The sequence below is a fragment of the Strix uralensis genome, chromosome 2, assembly GCF_047716275.1.
Source record: "Strix uralensis isolate ZFMK-TIS-50842 chromosome 2, bStrUra1, whole genome shotgun sequence".
In the NCBI taxonomy this organism is placed as follows: Eukaryota; Metazoa; Chordata; class Aves; order Strigiformes; family Strigidae; genus Strix; species Strix uralensis.
The window spans coordinates 64,971,850-64,995,452 of NC_133973.1; the positions used below are offsets into that span (position 1 = coordinate 64,971,850).

The 23,603-nt window shown below is 36.9% G+C and overlaps 1 protein-coding gene across 3 annotated transcripts in view; it reads right to left on the reverse strand.

Annotated features, from left to right (window-relative positions):
* MGAT4A (alpha-1,3-mannosyl-glycoprotein 4-beta-N-acetylglucosaminyltransferase A) overlaps positions 1 to 23,603 on the reverse strand; it is an 83,304-nt gene that overhangs the window by 12,770 nt on the left and 46,931 nt on the right. For all 3 annotated transcript variants that reach the window (XM_074859028.1, XM_074859030.1, XM_074859029.1), the window contains exons 6-12: positions 20,584 to 20,630; positions 19,883 to 19,996; positions 19,187 to 19,262; positions 17,622 to 17,736; positions 10,226 to 10,356; positions 9,492 to 9,599; positions 8,895 to 9,088 (exon numbers count right to left, since the gene is read on the reverse strand). In XM_074859028.1, the coding sequence (XP_074715129.1) occupies positions 8,895 to 9,088; positions 9,492 to 9,599; positions 10,226 to 10,356; positions 17,622 to 17,736; positions 19,187 to 19,262; positions 19,883 to 19,996; positions 20,584 to 20,630 (785 nt within the window). The remainder of the gene's footprint in view (positions 1 to 8,894; positions 9,089 to 9,491; positions 9,600 to 10,225; positions 10,357 to 17,621; positions 17,737 to 19,186; positions 19,263 to 19,882; positions 19,997 to 20,583; positions 20,631 to 23,603) is intronic.

The window sequence follows — 23,603 nt, forward strand, 5'->3', positions numbered from 1 at the left end:
ATGTATCTGAATCTTAGAGAACCTTTTCCTCTGGCAGTGTCTTTTTAAAGAGTCACAAGTCAAAGATAATAACTAGCTACTGTAGATATTCAAGAACAGAGACAAGCTTCTCTCTGCCAGAAGTTATTAAATGTATGAACATACATTCTGTTCACGACCTCAATGTAGTTTGAAAGTAATAGAGGATGCTAAACATTAACACCTCATGCGGAATAAAAAAATTACACAAAATTTCAAGAGCATTAAAGGTTTAAAAAAACCCAAACAACCAACCACCAGACAAAATGGAGCAAAGTCAAAGCTGCAAAGAAAACTTCAGTTTTCATACTCAGTGACTTGATTATTTACTCAAACTGAGGGTTTGATTTCTTGCCATGAAGCTAGATAGACCTATAAAATCAAGCAAATTGAAGGGAAAAAAAAAATAAACCAGTAAACTGAAGCAAATATTCATACGCGTTCTAACACACAAAGGGAAGGGAGGGCAGAAGCATGATTATCATTAATACACTGATGAAAGATATCATTAATTTGCCAGTGCAGTTAACTGTTATGGTACTTTAAAAGCTTACACTCAATTCAGAACTCCCCCAGTAGTAAGCACCTGGCAGGATTCTCATCTCCCAAAGTATGTGTATAAATTAATATAAATATTACTAATCTGTGCTGTTAGCTTTAATATTCTTATCTAAATAGCTAAACTTTTCCATCACCTGTACTTTAAAGAAAAAAAATCCCAAATACTTAACCCTCCTCCTATTTTGCTTATGAGAGCATGTATCTCCTTTCCCCACATCAAAGCATATTCAGGCCCAGAAATCTGTTATTCTGTTACCTAATTTGTTTCCTTTTAGGCCTTAAAAAAAAATCTGTCTTACTGTCTTTTATATTTTATTTAAATAAATAGAAATGCCAATGATTTTTTTATATATATATAAAATATGATTCTATGCATTTTCTATTCTGTTGAGCAACTGAAAATTAGAACAGAACACACAACAACCTTATCAGTAAATTATGGCAGCTTTATAAAAGGAAATAATATACAAACATTCTTTGAAAAGCATAATTCACATCCACTGTCAATATATTTGGGGTTTGTTTTGAAGGGGAAAAAAAAAAAGACTTCTCTCACTTGATGGTAAATACAAATATTCTAAGAATCCATTTATGAACGCGGGCTTTTGTGCTCTGTAAACATCAGGAATCAAATCCTTTTCTCTACACATCCTCCTTATGTCTCTTTTTAGCAATCTGATATATTTTAGTATATCCCATTTTCAGAAAAGGAAAAGAGGTAGGAAGGCAGAGAGGAAATGTTTCCTTCTATGTTTGAGCAAATTATCCATAGCAACATGCAGCATAACAGTTTTTAATTCTGCACAACATGAATTTCTATAAAAGCAACATTCAGTCAGCAAATTTTTGGCTCTCTACAGATTCTGTCATCCACTGCAGAAGTTATTATTCACCAATTCTATCCAGTATTTTTGATCACTGGATGCAAATGTGGTAAAAGAAATCTAATCTACCTCCTCTCTGTCATTTTCCCAGAATACTCATTAGAATATGTTATTTTACTGTCAGTGGAAACCAGTATTAACGATGTACTATTTCCTCATGCAAAATACAAACAGAAGATGAACAATTTCTTTCCCCTCCCTCAAGCTCAATTTCTTCTCCTATCCTTTACGCCTCTTACCCACTCTTGCAAAAATTGCTTGTACTCCAAAAAAAAAGCTTAATTGGTCAAGACTATATATACACACCCACCAAGTACTCACAATAGGTAAGCAATCTAATGGGAGCTTTTCCATCTTGTTGTTATAGTTCCCAATTTGGAAAAAGAAAAAAAAAAAACCCAAACAAAATCAAAAACCACAAAACCCCACCAAAACCACTCCATTAAGTTCTATGCAAAATGCCTGTCAAAACCAGCCAGTCTAACTGTCCGCATATAGACTGGACTGCATGTTTGAGACTGCAAGAGGTGAACTCTCCGTTATTACAGAAGTGCCAAACCAGCACACCAAAAGGAGAGAGTTTTCTCACATTTGTCGAAGGAACACAAAGTAGCCTGGCTGAAGAGGTGATGGGGGGATTTTGGGGAGTGGTCTGAGTCTTTTTTTTAATCCAACACACAGCTAAGAAACTCATTTTCCCACACCACTTTAAAAGTCAATCTAAATTTTTTGATAAGGTTACCCATACCATTTCCTAACTTTCTTCAACTGCGCAATATGTGTAGAATGCAACTAGCTGGGTGAGAAAATCTCATTCCTAGGTCTACTCTTGCCTTCTGTTTCCCAGTGAGGACTGGGAGAGCAGCTTTCTAAACCTGCACTGTGCTCTCTGGAGTATGTACACATCAACTACAATAGGAAAGAGTCTGGCATTAATTTAATTTCAACTGTTTTTAATTTTTTGTTTTAGAGGTCGTTTGGGGTTTTTTTGTTTGTTTGGGTTTTTTGTTTCTGTTGGTGGGTTGGTTGGTTTTTAAGGGAGGGGTCATTCTCTGTCCTGAAATCTCTGCTCTTCTCTTTGAGGAATTTACTCATTTTTCCAACACATTAATATTAGTTAAAAGGTCCTTATATTAATTAAAAGGCCCTTACATTCTTTAACAAGGTTACTTCTGCTGAATTTTTAATCCAGTGAAATGCAGAAACACTTTGGGGGTTGTTTTGTTTTGGTTTTTTAATATGCACATATATATGTATGTTGCGTGCACATAAACATTTTTTTCTCCCCAGCTTAATTCTCCAGAAGCACAAATAATAACACTGTTCAGTTTTCTTAAATGTAGGCATTTGCCACCATTTGAGATGCACTTGGGTACGAGACTTTGTCACAGGCTGGCAAAATGCAATTACGACATCTCAGACTCCAGCCTTCCTGGAAATCAGGTGAAGTATTTTAGGGCATATCAAGTGGCATTAGACATCTAACACTTAGGTAACAGCATTAAGCCTATAAGATCTCTGACTAAGAACTGTAAACCCAGGAACACTGCCAAATACACAAATCTTGAATATTAGTGCCATTAAGGAGGAAGCAGCATGTCCTTGGCTCAGGCAGCTCTTTTCTTCTGTCTCTGATCCATACTTTGGGTTTTTTTCCCTTTTCATATGAAGTTTTTGCCTCATTGTTATGGGCAGAGATCCATGCCCAGAGCAAACAGCATCAGTGGCTGGGAGCCTGCCTGCCAAATCCCCACTGTCAGTGCATCCATTTGAGGATGTTCTACTCGTTAGTACAGAAGCTTATGCAAACACAGAAATCAAAGTACTCAAATTGTCTTTTTTTATATACACTAAAAATATTATTCCACCTGAAATAAACTGACAAACACCAAAACATTTAAAATAATAAATTAAGAGACTTACAAATATTTCCTATCACCTGACACCACCAGTAAAGCTTAATAAAATGAAAATTATATTAAACTTTAATAACCTGTATCTTTAGAATCAGAACAAAGGTTATTTCTAAATCATCCACCCTGTGTGTGTGTGCGTGTGTGCGCGCGTGCGTGCATATGTGGTTCTTCAGCTAAAATTGCCCAAGAAAGGTTGAATGTATTGCATCACGCTGAACGATAGTTTCTACACTGAACAATGATTATGAACAAAGAACGGCTAATATATCAGTCAAGCTACTGCTGTACTAATCTAAAACCCAAAGAATTTTGCAGTTCCCTACATTTTAAGTGGTTCTTACTGCAAAAGCAAATGAGAAAGTTCCACTTCACTGGCAGTTTTGGAAAGCTGTTAGAAAGTCTTTTTCTCCTTTGTAATGCATTTGATCTTGTATCTCTCTACCCACAGGAGGACTTGCATCCTATAGGATGGATAATTAACTACATTTTAAATACATACATGACCAACTGCTATAGAATTACAGAATTGTTTAGGTCAAGTCCAACCATTAACCTAGCACTGCTGAGTCCACCACTAAACCATGTCCACAAGTGCCACATGTACATGTCTTTTGAATACCTCCAGGGATGGTGACTCAACCACTTCCCTGGGCAGCCTGTTCCAAGCCTGACAACCCTTTTGGTGAAGAAATTTTTCCTAATATTCAATCTAAACCTCAACTGACGCAACTTGAGGCCATTTCCTCTTGTCCTATCACTTGTTATTTCAGAGAAGAGAAGGACACCCACCCTAAGGTACTTTTTATATTGGTAACTTTGTTGTACTTTAAAAGCAGTTAAATTCCTTGTAAGTATTCACTGCTAGAGAACCTGTTTTAAAAGCTGCATTTATTTTCCTTCACAATGAAGTGGCAGTAATAACAGCTAAGCAACTGTCACTTCTTTATGCAGGTATTTTTCAGCACTGTCACTGTAATTTCAAAGCAGACAAAGTAATGTATATGTTTAGTTACCATGAGCCCAAGAAGATACTCTTCACACTCAATACATTGATTTTCTAGCTTAAATAGTCAAACATATATTTCTTGCATGACTGGGAATTCTGTTGTGACAAGATGCGACAGGAAATACATGTGAGGTTAACATCACAGGTTCCCTGGGATTCCAGGGTCAACAATATGGAAAATTAGATGATTACTTTCAAATCCTGCACATCCAGTATCTATGTCAATATCAGAAAACAAAGTAGTTGTAATCTACAAGCTGGTTTGTTGAAGTATTAAGATTTCAGTTTAAAGCTGAAATTCCAGTCAGCAAGTTCTACCTCATAAAATGACTTTATTAATAATCAAGGTCACATTAGGATGACTACTCAATAACTTGCTGAAAGAACACCACAACTATGGAGCAACTACAGAGTGAAAAACAGTGCTGAGGGGGAAGAAAAAAAAACAAACAAAAATAATCCTTTTAAAAACATTCAAAATAACACTTCCAAGCAGTAACATACAAGAAAGGATGAGCCTCATATTTTAAAAATATAAAGCATATTTAGATATATATACACACTGGTGAGGTTGGTGTGGGTTTTGGTTTTTGGGTTTTGTTTGGTTTGTTTGTTTTTTTTTTTTACTTTCCACAGTACAAAATACATCTTTGTCTCTTCCTGCAGCTTTTTGTTTTTAAATAAAGATCAGAATTTGAAAGCAATTTATACTGAAACAAATCTGAAGCCCTTTTTATAAATATCCATTCTAAATGTCTATTGCAGAAAAGATGACAAGTGTAAACATAATCTAATTAAAACAGTCATAGGTTATGTGCTTCCAAGGGCTTCCTCAATGTAATTAGTGCACATGTTCTTTGAAAACAATATCTGATTTGTGTCAATCACATCTATAGGGAGGACTCTGAAACTTAGGCAGTCAATAAAAGAGATGGTTGTGATGATGATGGACACCAGCATCACTTAAGTGCTGCAATGGAACATCTTTCTGGGATGTGTTTTTTTTTAAATCAGGATCACATTCAAAGTTTATTACCTCTGTTCAAGACTCATCCACCAATATTGCAGAGCTTCCTACATACAAAAAGCCCTCAAACAAAGCAATGTCTAACATCAAAACCTCTTGACAATGAGCTGCTTGGGTACAACATTCCTCACTGACATCTCTGAAGAAAAAGAGTAGCTAGTAAAGAAGTATCTTGAATCTGTTATTTATAGTGAGGAAAATGAATTTACATTCAGTACTAGCATTAAAGTAGTAATAATGTATGCTTCATAAAGAAACTCTCAAATATAACTGTCAGTTTTAATAATTAAATGTGTGCTTGGAACAGCAGTGTACATATACCAAAATAGCTAAGTGGATTTCAATAATTACATAACAACCTAAGGGAACAGAAGTTCACTATTTCTTATCTTTACAATGTAGGCTGTTTTGAGCATTTAGAAAACACTCCATCCATTTACTTAAAAAAACCCAACCAAACAAAAAAACAACCAAAACCAAACCACACCTTCAACACTGCTCTGCAATTTGTTTTTAAGAGGAAAGCCAGTGAATCTACTTCCATTCTCAAGGATATGCTACTGAAAGAGTAATGTATCTTTTTATTGCAAAACCAAGAATGAGATCCTAGCTTACTATTGAGGGACTTCAGTATTGTGGCTGGAGATCTTTTGCTTGGAAAAAAATTAAAAAGGTTCAGTACAAGAGCTGTTACTAAAATGAGCATTAGACAATTTCAATTTACACATCCCTGATTCTCCAGGTGTGGTTTAGAACAAGCACCATCCATCTGACTGTTCAATATTCAGCAGGTATCTGTCAACCAGGTCTTGGACAGAATAGCCACAACTGTTACTTTCTGCTCAAAGTGAGCTCAGCTCTCACTTTATTAAGAGATCCTTGCCAGTGTTATCCCTGACAATATCCTCAGATCTCAAAAATGAAATATTTAAAGACTTAGTGAAAGCTAATTATTAAACTGCCATACTGAGCAGAAAATTTAAATTCAGTTCAGCAAAACATTTGGCATGGAAAAATCAACTATAGGAACAACTTAGTGCTCTGTCACAGTGTAACAGACCCGCCATTCAGTCAGAGTTGTGGTCAGTATTTCCATTAAAAGAACTTGTTTATCAAGAATTTATTATGGGAGTTATTAAGCAGCTACACCTCAAACTGACTTGGCAGACAAAATTTTCTGTAAATTCAAAGAGCTTTTCTATTCCTTAAAAAAAAGGAAAACAAGGAAAAACCTGTTGCATCCCTTCAACAAACACAAGATAGCTTACAAAAGCGTATTTTCTACTCTTAATTCCCACAATCAGATGTATCTCCCCACCAGGTAAGTCTTCCTAAGACTCAGTCCATTCTTCCTTTTCTGTGTTTCAACCCTCAAGTCAGTTTTGGTTTTGACTGCCTCAGCAAGCATCCTTGAAATATCAGGAAACATCATTGCTCCACTTGGCCTTTACCTACCAAAATCTGCTACTGCTGAAGTTAAGCAGACAAACAAAAATAAGTCCCCAACAATTTGAAATTACAACATCTGCAGCTCTCATCAGCTACTGACTTTAGAAAGGCACAATACTGCATTTTTGAGGACACTGTGGCAACAGAAGCGAAAATCATAATAAACTTTGAAATGTCTTACAATAATAGCTCAAACAACGTTAAGTTAAATCTGAACAGTAACATCTCCCTTAGAAGAAGCAACAGAATACAAGATGTTCGCTTTCTTCTAAAATTAAAATGCATTTCTTCAATAAATAGAAATAATAACAACAAAAAGAAATCATCCTCTACTGCTGGGACTGTTCTTAACATAGCAGGTGGACGTAACTTCTTTAGGCCTAGCTACAATTTTCCAGGGCACAATAATGAAGACTATCTTCCCATCTTTTGCACAGATAATTAGTACTTACTCATTCCTGTAGCTCCCTCACCATTAAGGTAATACATATCAAAAAATATCTTCTTCAGACCTATGCATGACATTTTTTAAATAATAGTGCTGACCTAGGACACTTGCTAGCAATGCTTTCCAAAATTGCCATTGTGCATTTGACTCATCCTAATCCACCCAAGATCAACATTTGCTGTTACAGTTACCCTGTTCATAATGTAGATGCATATAATTCTTTTTTTTAAAAGCCCCAAAACAAACACATGGATTGGACAATGTTTACTTCATAATTTTGAAAAGAAAACATTTCTAAAAAGAAATCAATGAATTCATACATCTGAGTTGAAAAATATGTATTTTTTAAACTATTGGCACAGGATAAAAAAGATTCTGCCTTTAATTCAAGGAGGTATGGCAGTCATATTCCTCAACATATGCATCTTGGAAAGCTAATTAAGAAAGTCTTTTAAAGGACAGCAATCAACTGACAGAGTAATTTCACATCTCAAATGACAAACTTGAGTTTCATAGGTCAGACTAGTTTGGAATAACACAGTAACAAGGAAACTACTGATCCTCACCGTTGCATTAAGCCAAGGTGAAGACTTAGCCTTTGATTAGTACCAAGGCACAGAGGTTGACTAACTGGATTCAGTTCAGGACTGCAAAAAGGGCTGATTCACAAGAAAAGCCTCCAGTCAAATTGGTCCCAAGAAATTTTGCTCTACCAGACTATAGGTACTGGCCTCAAACAAACACATAAGGTATGTGAAGAAAGGAGAAAAGGAATCCACTAACATAGCAACACTTAAACAGACACTAAATAAACAATTTATTTTATAAGTCTTGGACTACTATGTTGGCAAGACAGTAAAAAGCAAAGCAGCAAATGAGTCTCAATAAAACTAAAGGATGACTACGCTCTAAAGCACAAACTCTATTATCCTTATTTAATCTGACAAATAGCTAAAAAGAAGTCACCTTTATTCCTTTAACAAATCACAGATATTTGTATTTCAAGGGCACCACTCTGCTTTTTTTTTTGGTTAAATTTTAACTTTTTTAAATAGGCCAACTTGGAGTCTTAGCATGGTGACTTTTTTCAAGCCCTAAAGCTACATCTAAAAAACGTTACCCTTCAGAGTTCCCAGCTTTCAGGTCTGGGGACATCGTGATATGCTCCAGCAAGATTTCTGATCTGGACAATCAAGGGACCGGCTGCAGGGCACAACATACTGTACCACACACCACGCTGTACAATTGCTCTGTAATTAGAAGCAGACCAACCAAGTACAAGTAGAATCAAACTGGCTTCTTTTAAATTCTCTTATGAACTGTCAGAGAAGCACAGGGTTTGAATTACATTTATCAAAAAGGCTTTGGATTAAATATTTTTTTTTAAAAAAAAAAAAGAGCAAGACAAAATTTACAGTGGTAAAAGAATTAGAGGGAAGACACTAATGATCATAGTTTCAGCTGAACTCCAAAGACCCTACATCATTTCACTGCACGTTATAATGATGGTCCCAACTTCTATCTTCAAGCATTCTTGGCAAACAAGCAGCTTTAGATATGAGACCAAAGGCAAATAATTACTAACCTTTCTACATTGACTGGCTTGTCAAATTTAAATAGAATATAATCCCCAGCAACTGGTGTGACAGCCCAGAAAAAATCTTCCCCTACGTAGGTTTTTTCTAGTGTATGCCCCTGGTAGACTTTTAAAGATGTTGAAACCTCTGCAGGTGGATTCACGTGGATTTTATGCAGCAATGGTTTCAGGAAGTCTTTATCCTAATCGAAAGACAGACAAACATCAAGCTGGTCAGATAACCTGGTTTATTATGTTATTTTCCCAAGTGGTTACACTTAAAACAAACACTTGCATAAAATAGAAAATGAATGCATTACTCATTTTGGGGTGTATCAGATCTTGCACTGATTAACAAGATGAACATGCCATTAAAGTAAAAAACTCAGAAAAATATCTCCTAGCAAAAATCCACAAAGTAAACTGAGATTAACACTTCTCATACTTGATAGTAACCAGTTTAAATCAGACTGCATTTCAACAGGAGTAATACATAACATGCTTGAAAATGCCAGACAACAAGAAAATGTCTGCTTTCTCAAAGGCTACAAAGTTTTCCCTTTCATCAGCCTGCTTCGGAAAAGAAGGAAAATTTTAGCTACTAACTGTGAGTTTCTGGATCTTCCCTGCTAGAGAGGAGTGGAGGCCAACATGCTGGAAAAGAGAAGGCCTGAAGCGTATCCGTAGGTTAGATTTCTGTCGATCACAATGTTTCTGAAATGGGGGGGAGGGTAGGGGGTTTAAAAACACAAAATAAAAAATCACATTAGTAAAACCAACACAAGGTTGCCAAGTTCTTACTGCAAGTATGTGATGTTACATGAACCAAAAAGACTCAACAAGAACTCAGACCTATTTATCCAGTTGTTCTTGCTTTCATTCCACAAATCTACCAAGACTGCTGTGCAAATATAATACTGTTCAAGGTTCTTGCACAGAACCTGTTTATTCAGTCTTTCAGCAAGGGTGCTGCTTGAGAAATGAAGGACAAAAATCCAACGTTTATTCCCCCTTTGGAACCTTCTCTATGACTACCACCCAAGCAGTGGCATTCTGCAGAGCCTCAGGGGGGTTACATGAATGAGTTTATTTTAGGACTGTTACATACAGAAACTAACTAGACTTTTGCTTTTCATCCTACTGCATCCATCTCCAAAATCTGAAACAATAACAGTTATAATGCCTCTGAGAACTGTCTCTCAAATTCTTGATAGGAAGAAAGACTCTTTCAGGACATGCAGTAACTGTAATACACAGTACTCTAGCCTCCAGCTCACCACAACCAACTCATTCATCACCATGAAAACATGTTAGAAGCTTTATAATAAAAACAAACTTACAGCATCTTTCTCAGGGTTACACACTTTCACCCAGAGGATATGGTCCAGGAGCCAATCAATAGGTTTCTCTTTATAAAACATAAATATGAACTCTACAATAAGAGTGATATCTGGAGACTGGAACATTTTACCTGTGACGATATTAAGAATAACTGGAGTTATTTGAGATTAAAGATAACATTGTCTTTTGAAATCAGTGAGACAACAGATAAGTTTGTGCCAAGACAAGAAATGTTAGCAATGAACAACTTGAAATCTCAATGTTATTAAAAGCTCCATACCTTTCAGCTATGCAAAACTAAATAAAGCAAGTATTCAAACAAGGATTCGTATTATATCTTGGTGATATCAAAATATTCAATGTATACTACAACACAGTCTCCGTAAGAACATAAATTGTCAGTTTGCAAAAATAGAGAAACATGGATTTGTGTCTATGCCATGTGTAAGCTTTAAGCATCTGAGACAAGGAGCTGTTGCAAGTGTTATCTGCCCAGTCACACAATTTCAGCTTTTGCAGGTACAAAAAACAGAGATGGAACACCTACCACTAACTCCAGATCCTTCTGTGTAGAAAATCAAAGGGAAAGAAGGAAGCTACTGGAACATAACCAGAGACAATTAAACTTAAAAAAAGAGACAGACACATCACACATCTGTGACCGGAGTTTTTTCTGAAATGTATAGGCCATCAGCAAATTCATACCAAGGGCATTTTCAACTTGCCACACACTAAGCAGTCAGCTGCCTAGTAGAAAGTCTGCAAGTCCCTCCCACAAACAAAAACTGCAGAACTTCTTCACTAAGTACTGCCATGACTTTGGGGCCTCCAAGACAGCATACTGCTTGGTCAAGTACAGATGGACTTCTGGGTGGCACTATGCTACAGGATTCTTGGGAACCCTGAAAACTGTTAGGCTTAAAGGAGGCCTTGACAAAAGAAGGAAACTTACTGTTGATGAAGCAAGTCTATTTACTATCAACAAGAGCAACTATTTACGTGGTTGTGGAATACACTTCACTGCCAGTACAGGTGTCTGAAGAGAAAGGTGGCCAATACACTGGGCTATTTTGTTAAACCAAATGCAGCACTTAAGAAAGGTGCCTTGTATGAAGACACTGCTATCAGAAGCAACGTGTAACTGGGAGTGGAGCAGTCCAAGGCTGAAGACAGAACCACAACAAGTGCTTGTACCAGGGACTGAGTGCCAATTAAACTCCCAGAGGCAGTTCCAGATTTGAGAACAGATTCAGAAAACAACATCAGATTTGCAGATTAAGTCTGATACAATGAAGGAGGCAAAGGAGAAAGACATTATGACAGTGAATCTCTTAGGAGGACACCGGCTGAAGTGATTCAGTTCTGTCGATGGTGCTGAGATGTGGGCAGTGCTGACTTAGACAGGTATGGACTCTTGGGGCACATGTGCATCAATGGATCAGAGTACAACAGATGCTATTCTCCAATGCAAGTCTTCTATCTGTCCACACTTGGGAGTTCCGTACAACACACTAACATGCAGCACTTCGGCATGTGAAAGGGTTTTTTTCCACTTGTAATCTATGAGGCCTTCAAAGACTTTTAAATAACAAGTTCCACAAGTGGTAGAGGTCCTAATATTTTCTCCTTCTACATTTACAAAGAACAGCTGGAGTAGACGCTAAGAACAGGTTCCTCTCTGAGGTGGCAAAAACACTTCCCATACTCATCAGAAAAGGGGATTTAGTTCTCATCTACAAGACAATAGAATTGTTTGGAAAGGCCACTAAGGAGCTGTACAGGCTAGTCTGGATGACAAACAAATAGGGAACAACGTTTTGTAGGAAGCTTAAAAACAATCAGCAATGTAAGTCTACTTGAGCAGGTGGCTGAGTGGAAATGAAGAAATGGTGCAAGTAGACTACCTTATTTAGCCATTAAGGAGGATGGTTGCATTTTTATAAACAGAAGAGAATACCTGAAGTATCACCCTGACCAGTACTACACAAAACATAAAAAGCTATTTAGCCTTAAGTGATTAGGAACATACATCTCCACTGTGAATGTACATGTGGGCTATCACTCAGAGCCAGACATTCAGTTACCTCTCTTTCCTTTGAGGCTCACTGAAGTCTGTGATTCACAGAGAATTATTGCAAGGCAGCATAAAAAAAAAAAAAACAAGGAGCTGGGAGTTCAAGTCCCTGTTGTAGCAGGGATGGAAAATTTCTCTACTGAAACAGGTGACCAAGCCTGGCACATTATACAGTATCTCCAAGTAGATATAGAATGACTGATTGTTAGCTTATATATATTAGCAATAAGGATATTTTTAAGGAAAAGCATCAAAGTTGCAGGGGCCCTGTTATGCATGCTCTGACACTGCCAGGTACCAGGCTCTTACATATGGAGATTTGCTTTGAGAATGCCAAGATCTCGAACTGCAAGATCCTTAATTTTCTCAAAGAGAGGATACATACTTAGGAGATCACCTAAAGGGCCTCATCCTTTCCAGAAAAGAAGTCTGATGTGATCTCATTGCCTTATGATTTATATGAAATTGGATAAGAACACAGGCAATGAAATAATTTGAAATTCTGAGATGAGTTTGGAGAGGTCTGAATGAGGCTACATCATGATGCAGAACCATAAATACGGAAGAAGCATCTGACAGAAGTCCCAATTACTTCATCTGTTGGAATGAAGCAGACCATTCACACAGTGGGGTGGAGAAACAAATGACTTTGTTAAATCAAAGTGTACCTTACAAAAACCTTTAATTTGGCTGTTTATAAAGCAAAAACGTTGCCATCAATTGTAAGTGCTGGTTGCAATGAGGTCCTCAGACAGGCATCTCCACTTGAAAACACTCTGTAACTAAAATTTGAAGCTCCCACTAAACAAGGTACAACTCCTACTAAACTAGGGACTACTGCAAAGATTTCTTCTTTAAAAGACATAAGAAAGATGTCACCAATTTTTATTAGTATATTATTACTATTTACACACTATACTGTTGTCATATCGTCTGGAATCCTTTTCTTCTTCTACCCAAGGACAAAGCAATAGAACCACACTGTACATTTTTTTCCTTTGACTAGCTCATCTTCTGAGGAGCACAAGAATTAGTCTTCAGTTGCCATCTACGGTGAAAAGACACTCACAGACCATGTCACTTAAAACCTGAACATTAAGGTACAGGATCCTTACCTACAATTAAATATGCAGAGAAAAAGACTGAAGGTAAGAGTAGGAATTTACTCTCTTCCCTAATTTAAGTTATCCTAATTTTTACCTAAAATAGAAATAGGATATAAACAAACAAATTACTTACTTTCATATGGCAAACTTGTGTAGGCCCAGAGGCACCTTCCTCTAGGCCTGGACTGGCATACTACTCTCAACCATTCAGTCAACCACCCCCGACTTGGGGAATAATCTAGTTAACATGGTGATGTCATAAGATGCACCAGGAAAAACAAACAAACAAAACCAAAAAACACCTTGATACATCCAACTGCAACTACTCAGAATATGCTAGGTAAGCATCAGCTGGCTATACCTGCACTAGCATTTTCACACCCAACTGGCCTCTCTACATTACACTGCGCAGCACCATGGAAGGGTTCAACAGTGCAGGCAAAGCCTTCATACTTTAATTCATAACGATCACTGGAGCAAAGATGAACAGGCAACGTCCTGCTCCTGAGACAAGCCCTCATCTCCCTTCATCAACCAAGGACAGACATCCACACACTACTTGCTGAAACGTTGTCACCATCTTCCACACCCAGCTTGGCACATCTTTGCCCCAGATCCTTGCCCTTCAGTATAACACAGCATCCCTCATCTGTCATTTCTATCTCAGGATACCACCAGCAGAGCACATGGATCAATGTCACCCTTTTCTCCTCCTAGAACGCTCTTCCCATACCAGCTCAAAAACAGGCCTCTGCAGGAAAGTCCCTGGCAAAACAGGTCTTCAAAGCTCTGGACCCCTTACTGTCCACAGCTACTCCTTGTGATGGAAAGCAGCCCAGTACAACTCCTACACCACAGATCTGACACCCCAGCCCCTCTGAATCCAAACCAGCCAAGCCATTGCCTAGCTTCTCCTGAGTGAGGGTAGCAGCAGCAGCCTGGCTTCCCTAGGGCATAGAACAAGAAGCAGCATTTACCAAGGTCCTGCAGTCCTGTGACCCTCCCATGCAGCTGCAGGTGAGGAAAGTGCTGTGAGTCATGGAGACACTGAGATGCCATCCAAACACAAGATGCAATCCAGATTGCCCACTGGCCACCCCCAATACGCAGTCAACAATCATCAAGCCAAAGAGAGCTAAGCAAAAACTGAAGTCAACATGCATTGCCTCAAGCCAGAGACAATGTGAAAGAATTGAAGCAATGGCTCATCTTGCACCTTGTTCATGCACTTGGTACAGTGCATGAGAACAGACATAAATCAAGAAGACTGCTGAAAAAACTTCAGAGGCTTCAGATTCTGGGTGCATATAATCTACCCTTGAAAAGAAACTTCAAAATCCAATAGAAGACTCAAAGGTAAAATCTTTTCCATAAACGCCTAGAGATTTACAAAATGTGGAAGACTTTCTCCATATTATTTATCTATATTGATAAAAGTGAGAGCCAGGACTGAAAAAAAAAATATTGTGGAACATTTTCTGCTATTTATTGTGCCCTGCCAAGACTTCTATCTTATTTTCAGTCCATTTAAATGCTATCCTTAGTGAACTATTCTGGACCTCTCAGTATTTTGTTGGCAAGTACAAGACACACATAAAATGAAAAACTTTGTTTTTTACAGTTCTCTCAACTGCAAATATCTAAATCATTCATTTTCATTCTTCCACATAAGCATCATTAAATGTATTCAGTCTACGCCAACAATCATTTTATACCTGCAAGCACAAATTCTAACTATAGTTGAAGTTTTCAATGCTTTTCCTGTTAATGATATGCAAATTACTGGCATTAAAACTAGAACCTCTTTGAAGTTATTTAAATCTCAAATATTTCACTCGATCTACTCTTCCCCAAACTTCAACTATGCGGACAGCTTGAGCAAAACTGTAATCAGAACAACTTAAAATAATCAGAACAACAGGCCTTAAAACATCAGGGCACAGTAAGATTCAGAGCAACTGTATAAGACAACCAAAAGGCTGGTTTCAGACTGCTCCATTAAAAGTTTGTGACAGCTGGCATTATAGCTACAGCGCAGAGTATTGCAGATCCTCTGGAAAACACTTCAGCCCACAGGCACTTGGAAGACAAATCAGTATTGCTCATGAAAAACTAGGAGCACTTTCCTAATGTTTTGTCAGGGACCTCAGTGCAAACCAGAATCCAGAAGAGGAAAAGATGCATCTCCTTTCACAGAGCTTCTTAGGGAAACAGCATACATCTCACCCATTATTTATTAGATACTTGACAGCACTTAAAGACTATGCTTTCAGTATTAAAAAAAACAAAGGAAGCAACTTCTGCTCTGTGACAGAGGTGACAGAATTCTATAATCCTGCTGTCAGCCTAAATAGCTGCATTTGCCACTTCCTTATGTAGTACTTGCATAAATTAGATTTTCAGTTCAGAAATACACTATGACAAAAACCATTTTTACCTAGCAAACTTGCAAGCTGATCAAGGTTTCCAACACCTCACAGCAAATCAGCCACTCCTCTCTTTCAGAGATTATTTCTAAATTAGTAGCAGCTAGACAATTCAGTGCTCTACTTTCTCTCTTAGACATCTACACATAGAACTCATCCCCAGTTACAAACAACTACTTTTGCTCTTCTCCATAGCTATCTACATTACCAAGTTACCACAGTATCAGTCTGCACCAAGATCCATAAAGGGACAGCAGAGATGAGGCAAATGTACATTACTTGCAAAAAATTTCTATGCAATATACAGTTATAGCACTGTATAGCACTTGTGTTATAGCGCTATATAGCACTTGTGTCTCAAAGCCAGAAGTTTTAGTCACTTTCATGAATATTAATTTTTCTCTCAAAACTTAAAAGCAGGGTAAGTAGCTAAATTGGAAGGAAAAAAAAAATCTACTTTAATTTTCTAGGTAGAAAAGCAACATTAAGATGTGTAGCCATAGCTAAATCCATCTGAAATTCTACTGCTATAATCTAATTAAAAGGAGGCAAGTAAATATGATACAAGGAATAAAGAACAGGGATACAAGCAGCACGAGCTAACAACTAAATTTAACTATTTTCAGAGCCTACACTGAAAAAAGTATATAGACAGTATAGAAAAACAACTTTAAAATCTTTTTAAACAGTTGTGAGGGTGATTAAGCCAAATCTCAGTATTAAGAACTATCTACCTATCCCTTCTGGCTTAGACATTGAGCCCTCTATAGCAGCACTGAGAACAGAAAGGCGTGTGCCATACACAAATATACAAATAATAAGTGATCTGAAATACATCTGCATGGCGTAGACAGTGCATGTCCTAAACTGTAAGAATTTCCAAGAGAACGACACTTTATCTGTTACACATAGTATTTTCTTCCTGTTCTGAAGCTCAACTTCCAGCCTTTGCATTGGAATTGTGTTGACTACATATAGGAATCTTCAGTCTTGAATTAGCTCTTCATTTTTCCTTGTGTATTTCCAGCTTAGTGCTTTTAAACATATCATGACATATCACTGCAGTAATGAAATAACCTTTTGATTTGTAAAATGCCTTCAAAACTTGTCTTTCGTTGCTTTTCTGTTAAGTCTAGTATCCCTCAATAAAAACATATTAGTGTAAGAGCAGACCTATAAAGTAATTTCAACAGCACCCTGGTAGTCAATCCACAACAGCCTGAGATGCTGCATTAGCTTCTCTCACTGTTGTTCACTGCAAATGACAGATAGATTCTAACTACACATAAGAAGGAGCACACTGTCATAACTTCTCCTTGATGGGGTAGGAAGGTAGAGATAGAACAGGCTTTCCAACCAAGACAAACTGATGCCTGCTGATTCTTGGAAACTTTGGCACAAACACCAATGAAGTTGTATTAGGTGAAGTTAGTTTTCACGATTTTTTTTATTTTACTTCAGTCAGTTATGTTTTAATGACATTTTTGTTTAAACAGCAGCTAAATTGCTGTTCAACTGTTAGTATTTTTATAAATTAACTAACTTTTGGTCACAAAAATGCCCTCTTTTACAACACTTTTGAGTTTGCCTCAGTCATACAAAAGTATTTGAAGCAACTGGAAAAAACCCAACCCACGAGTTAAACCAGAGTTCCTAAAAAGGCCAGTGAATTTCTATGTCTTGGTCTATTTCTAGTACAAAGAAGATAGCTTTGAAGTCAGATCACTATTAATTTACAGTCTGAGGATAAATGTGTTCTTTCAAACTACTAAAGTGAACATTTTCTTACCAATGAAACCCAGCTGAGAAAATTCTAGAATCATCCAATCTTCAGAAGCGAGCTGAAGTGCAAAATTTTTTATTGTGCTGAAATAATTCTGCTTGACAACGATGTCATCTTCAAGCTAGAGAAAGGTAGCAGTGGTATCAACATAAAAAAAAAAAAAAAAGCACCAGCAAAGCAATAGGAAAAAGGACAGCTAAAAAATACTGATTTATAATATATTGCTAACATATAAGCCATATATTTCTAATCCAAGTGCTGCTATAAACCTAGATGCTATAGCCAAGAATAACTATTGTAGGGATCACAGTCTGTCTATTTGTGGAGAACGAATCCAGAATCTTTCTATGGTAAGAATCCCCAAATGTATCTCAACTTATTACTGCAGAACATTGCTTTTCTAGCTTATCTCTTCAGAGGAAAATCATTCATGAAATAATGTTAGACTAAGTGACATCATCAGTAGTAGAACAAGTAGAATATCTGTATTATTTGTACACAAACGTGACTCTGTTTACTCACACACCTAACAGCACTGAAAGAATTTCTCCTCTGAGACAAGAAGCTAAGAGACACATTGTCTGCAGAGGTAGGATTCATTTCACCTGGCTTTTGCTGTCCAACACAAGAACAGGCACACAGTCCAAACTAATCATCTAGTCCAGGCAGCAGAGCTACCAAGATGGGGTGCTACAAAGCCTTTAATTCACGGTAAGTGCAGGCCACTGCTTTAAGGATCCTGCTTGTCCTGTCCTTCCTCCCAGTGCATACATGCTCTCCCCCTTGTGCTGGCACTAATACTTGTGCAACTGCCTAGTTTCAAAAAGACTGTCTTATGTCACTGGCTGTGTGGCTTCCAGGAGAGCTGAGTCTCCAACAGCTCTGAGAGCAGTCAGCATAGCTTTTTAAAAACTAGATGAGGTGAGTGGGGCTTTATACCCAAAGGACACAAAATCTAAATAAAGATCATAAGCACAGTTACTCACTAAATCTGCAATACCTGTAAGGTTAAGGCTTCTACTTCAAAGCAGCGAGACCTAATAGGAACAATTCCAAGCTAAATTAAATTCAAGAAGAATTGCTTAACTCTGTTCTTGAAAACCTCTTTAAAAAAAGAAAAAAGAAAACAAGTCTAGCAACACATTGAAAACATACCAGTACACAATAGTCATACAAAAATGACCCTGCACTTGCCTTCAAAAGAAAGTAAAAATGGATTTTAGCTCAAACTCCACTTAAAACTGTGCTGGTGTTTTTTGCCTACATGACTCAACAGTAACTCATTTGGTGGACAAGGAAAAAGCAGTAATTAAGCTGTCTGAATTCCTTCACTTTTTTTACTAAGCATCTTAAGATCAAGTAAGTCACATAGGACAAATTACTTTCTCCTTCAGAGACAGTGTCCTCCACAGATTACTTCCTCATATACCATAACTTCCATACTCAATGCCCTCCTTCAACTATGGAATCAAGTTATCTCTGTTCTATGTAGGTCCTTCTGATGTGCCCAACAGCATAATTTCTGAAGACTCATTTGAAAACTTGTCTCAAAACAAAGAAGAGAAATTTACCTGAATGTAATAAACCCCCTTTTTCTGGGCATACATCATAAGAAAACAATAATCCAAGTTTTGTTTTGTTCTCCATCTGAAATCAAATTAAAAGTTTCAGGATTATGGAAAAAAGTTCTTTCAATACACACTGGCAATGCAAAGTAAATCTCACTATGAAGAATGACGCATATTAGTGAAATGTTAGGACAGCTGCTTCTGGCATTGTTCCCTCAGGAAATCCTCTGTCTGAAAAAAAGGAACAAAGCTTTCACCTTATGCTTTAATACAGACATAAAACTGGTTTAACTTGAATCTGATTTTGTGAAAACTACCTGACATTTCACTAAAAACACATGTACATTTTAAATGGTAATTCGCAGGAATTACTGGGTTTTACACTGTATTTCAGGAAAAAAAAAAAAACAGTAAACAAAAAAGTCTACATACAGGGGAAAAAAGTATATCAAGTCTCAGTTCTCCCAAAATTTAACACTAAATGAATTCAACCAAGCATAGCATTAGGCTCTGATCGTGTACAGAACAGCATGCAGATAGGAATGAGTTTGATTCACAGAGCACTTTTAGCATCCCCACACTTGCAAGAATTACAGTAAGAAAACATTTCAAGAATTCACATCCCACTAGGCATTTCATAAACAACAAAAGTGTGGGTGTGGGAGGAGATGGGAAAAGATGTGGGGGAAATAAACTAACCTCACTCTCTCTTTTGAGTCTCCAAATGTCTCTTTCAAGTTTGTCAAGTCAGGATAGTAAGTTGCAGGAGGGGCTATTACTTCCACCAAGCCAGAACTGATCTCTGTAGAAAACCTGTCAATAGAAATATCCTAAAGTCAGATGAGAGACTCTGAGTTCTGTAAGACTTCCTGCTTGCTTTCTGTTGGTACAGTTATTATGTCTGGTTACAACAATACATATTCAAACAAGATATAAAGTAATAGTAGTATATAAAAAAGCATTGTTTTCCTTAGCATCTTCTTCAGAGCAGGACAGCCTCTTGCCCAATAATCAGAATTCTAATAAGATTCTAAACACTTCTTTTACCTTCCTTTTTTTCAAAACCTAGTGATTTTTTTCTATAGTTCTCTTTGAACATACAGAATACAAGGCCTTAATGCAGATGTCACAAATTGCCATTCATGTTAGAACAATCCTGTTTATGTTGCATCAAATAATTTAATCCCATTTATTGTTTTACAATTTAACTGACTTAATCACTGCCCCTTAATTTGTCATCTATTACTTTACCTTCAAAAGTCCAAACCCCCAGGAAACAAAAATGCATGATCTCCTGTTTCCAGAATACTTTTTATTACTTATCACAACCTGATTTCAGAAAAAGCAAAAAGCAAACCCACCAATAAGCTAAGAAATCCCCCATTAAAACTACAACTTACTCTTTTTCCAGGCTTGCAACAACACTGTTAACATAATCAAGATCAGTCTGGAAAAAAACAAACACAAAAACCAAATAGAATACTTAGCAGTTTTGGAGCCACATTTTAAAAGAACCCAGTAAAATAAACATTGGAGGAAGCTGTCCTTGAAAATCAATTTCAGCGTGTAAAATATTTGAGTAATATAGGAACACATCAGACATGTAACTATGTTTTATGTCTAATGAGAGAAGAAACACTTTTTTTTGTAAACAGAGGGGAATAATAGTTGCCTCATATCTGCACTTAACAGACAGTTCTAATCCAACTGTTGGTGTTTCCTTGCAACCTCTCATGCTCTTAATGACAAAATGATCACTGAGCGTTTGTGTAGGAAAAACTTCATATTATTGTTATATAATATATATGAAAATATTACCACAGAAAGCTTTCTGGAAAACAGGTCATTGAACACACACTCTTCTTTCAAAAACACATCTCCTAAACTTTGCATTTAAAGCGTGGATGCCCCAAGCACAGACAGCAATGAACATGCTGCTTTCCTGACTAGGGTTGCTTTTTTGCATCAAAGACTAAACTTGAGGGACTATCAATCCTATCAATCACACAGTTGTTAAAGATACACAAATTCTAAAATTACTTGTTGGTTAAAATACAAATTGTGACCTTCTGGAAAAGTCTAGATCATCTAACTTGCCAGAACTGGCCAATTAGTCAACCTATTCACTTGGTCATACACATGCATGTCAGGAAAACTGAGTTGTGAACTCAATGTGAATGAAAACCCTAACTTGTTATACTTGCTAATCTAATAATTTGATATACTATTCATCAGTTTTCAAAAGAAAATTTATAGTCTATAAATCAGCCCGGATTCTGGTGGCTCATGAGTACTCTAGAGAAATAGCTGCCTTTGAAATGCTGGAAACAAAGGAACAGTTCAATTTTTTTTTTTTGATGAATTTGTAACGCAGGTTATCATTAAAGGATTATACACACAGAGAATAAATCCCTCCCAAGCATTTCTATAGAACCACTAATCTTGTTTGATAAAGGTGCTTAACCTTTGATCTTAAAAATTACCATTCCTATTTTTAAAGATTTATTTTTATAAAATCCAACATAATGCCAGTGACGTACATTTTCTCAAAAAGGACAACAGTGGGTTTCTTCCAAAAGTGGGTTCTAAATACTACTAGAAAATGTGAGTAGAAAGCATTTGTCATATTTTTCATACATATTTTCTTCATAAGTGCTATGCCTAATGCTGGACAGAAGTTCTAAATAAGCAGATAAGGTGTTCACAATTTAAAACTCATCCTGCAGTGAGTTCCACACAAGGAGACTCACAAGTCCATATGGACCTTGATATATCACTAAGTCTTTAAATACACATATGGATTGTTCACACACAATTTATTATTGGAATGGAGTTTAAGACATAACTTTCTGCTGTGTATGACAGTTGCAAAGTGACCTAGTGACTAACTAAAAATAGTTTAGTATATCCGTCTTTAACCGAAACGTTTCTCTTTTTTTTAAAAACCTTTTAAATATTAAATACAGAAATGTAGTCAGTGTACGAAAAAAACAATTTAAATTTCCAGTTGGCAGGCCAAACTTCGATTACCCAGTCTAGTGTTAGTAACTCAAATACTTGTTAAGGAGTCCATACTGTAATTGCACAGAAAAATGCAAGATTTCATATATATATATATATAAAAGATATACATACATACACACAGAGAGCAGAAACACAGCTAGTTTCTAATCAGTATTCCAGAGATTAAAATAAATGCCAAACTACATCTCAGTTGGAAGCTTGTATTTGGTAACAAGCCTGTGCCTTAGTGCAAGTCTCCTCAGAGCAAACATATTTTGACCAATTTTGCAGATATGCCACAAAGCCTTGCTAGTGCTTATAAAACCTTACACACGTATACAGAACACACCACAATCAGAAAATAAGTCTGGAATAAGAGGTTTTTGCCCTACTTCCACTTATTTGTTTGTGTCCTTCATGCAAAAGTTTGGCAGTTTCCAGTCAGAGCTGCAATCACAATAGCTTCACATTAAATATATGTAGCCTGTAGTCTTCCAACTTCATATTGTAATCTGGGCTGCTGCCACACAAAGTCAAGATGGTCTGGTCTAGCTGCGCTGAACATGAGATACAGCAAATACCACTGCTAGTTTAGTAGGTAACCTTCCTTCTCAATCAACAACCACTGCATCAGCATAGTGCAAAAGGATATGCCACTTTTAGAATGAAAAACAACACTGAGATTAAAGGAGTTGATGCCATTTTTCACATGATCAAATGCATTAAAAACTTGATATCCTGCTATTATTTCTAAAAAAGCAGTTGTATGCATATCTACCAGCAGTGTCTGAGATTCAGAACCAGGATTCCAACACCAAACTCTTCTCCTCTGGATAGCAGCTTGACTGTCATCTTTCCCCATCAAAACTTCCAGAGGCAACCAACTCTTCTCGTTACCCAGCCTAACACTAGGTGGGATCTTTGCCAACACCCTTCAGCTATGGACATGTCCCAGGAAGGTGGCACTTATAAGTTATTTCACAATACCTCATGAAGTAAGTACAAGAATATGCAATAAATTTGATCAAGCTGTGACTATACCCAAGGGAAGAGTTAACTATACAGAAGACTTTGCAGGATAGCAATAGAAGGAAAACTAGAATAGCCAGATAATTGCACTAACCTAAGGATCTTCCAAGCAGTATCAGTAAATTCAAGCTAGTAACTGAAAAGCAACAGGAAAAAAAAAAATCTATTATTGACCAAAATCTATTCTCCATTTTTGAGCAAGAAAGCATTTACTGCCATGACAAAATAAGACCTAAGGTCCTCTTTATCAACCCGCAGGACACAAGACTGCTGAAAATTATTATGAACTGTATATAACGTGAAAGAGTAATATCCTTGTCTTCTCCAAGAACCTTAAACAGGACAAGACAAATCCAGATTAATCATGAAGAAGTCACCCATGAAAGAC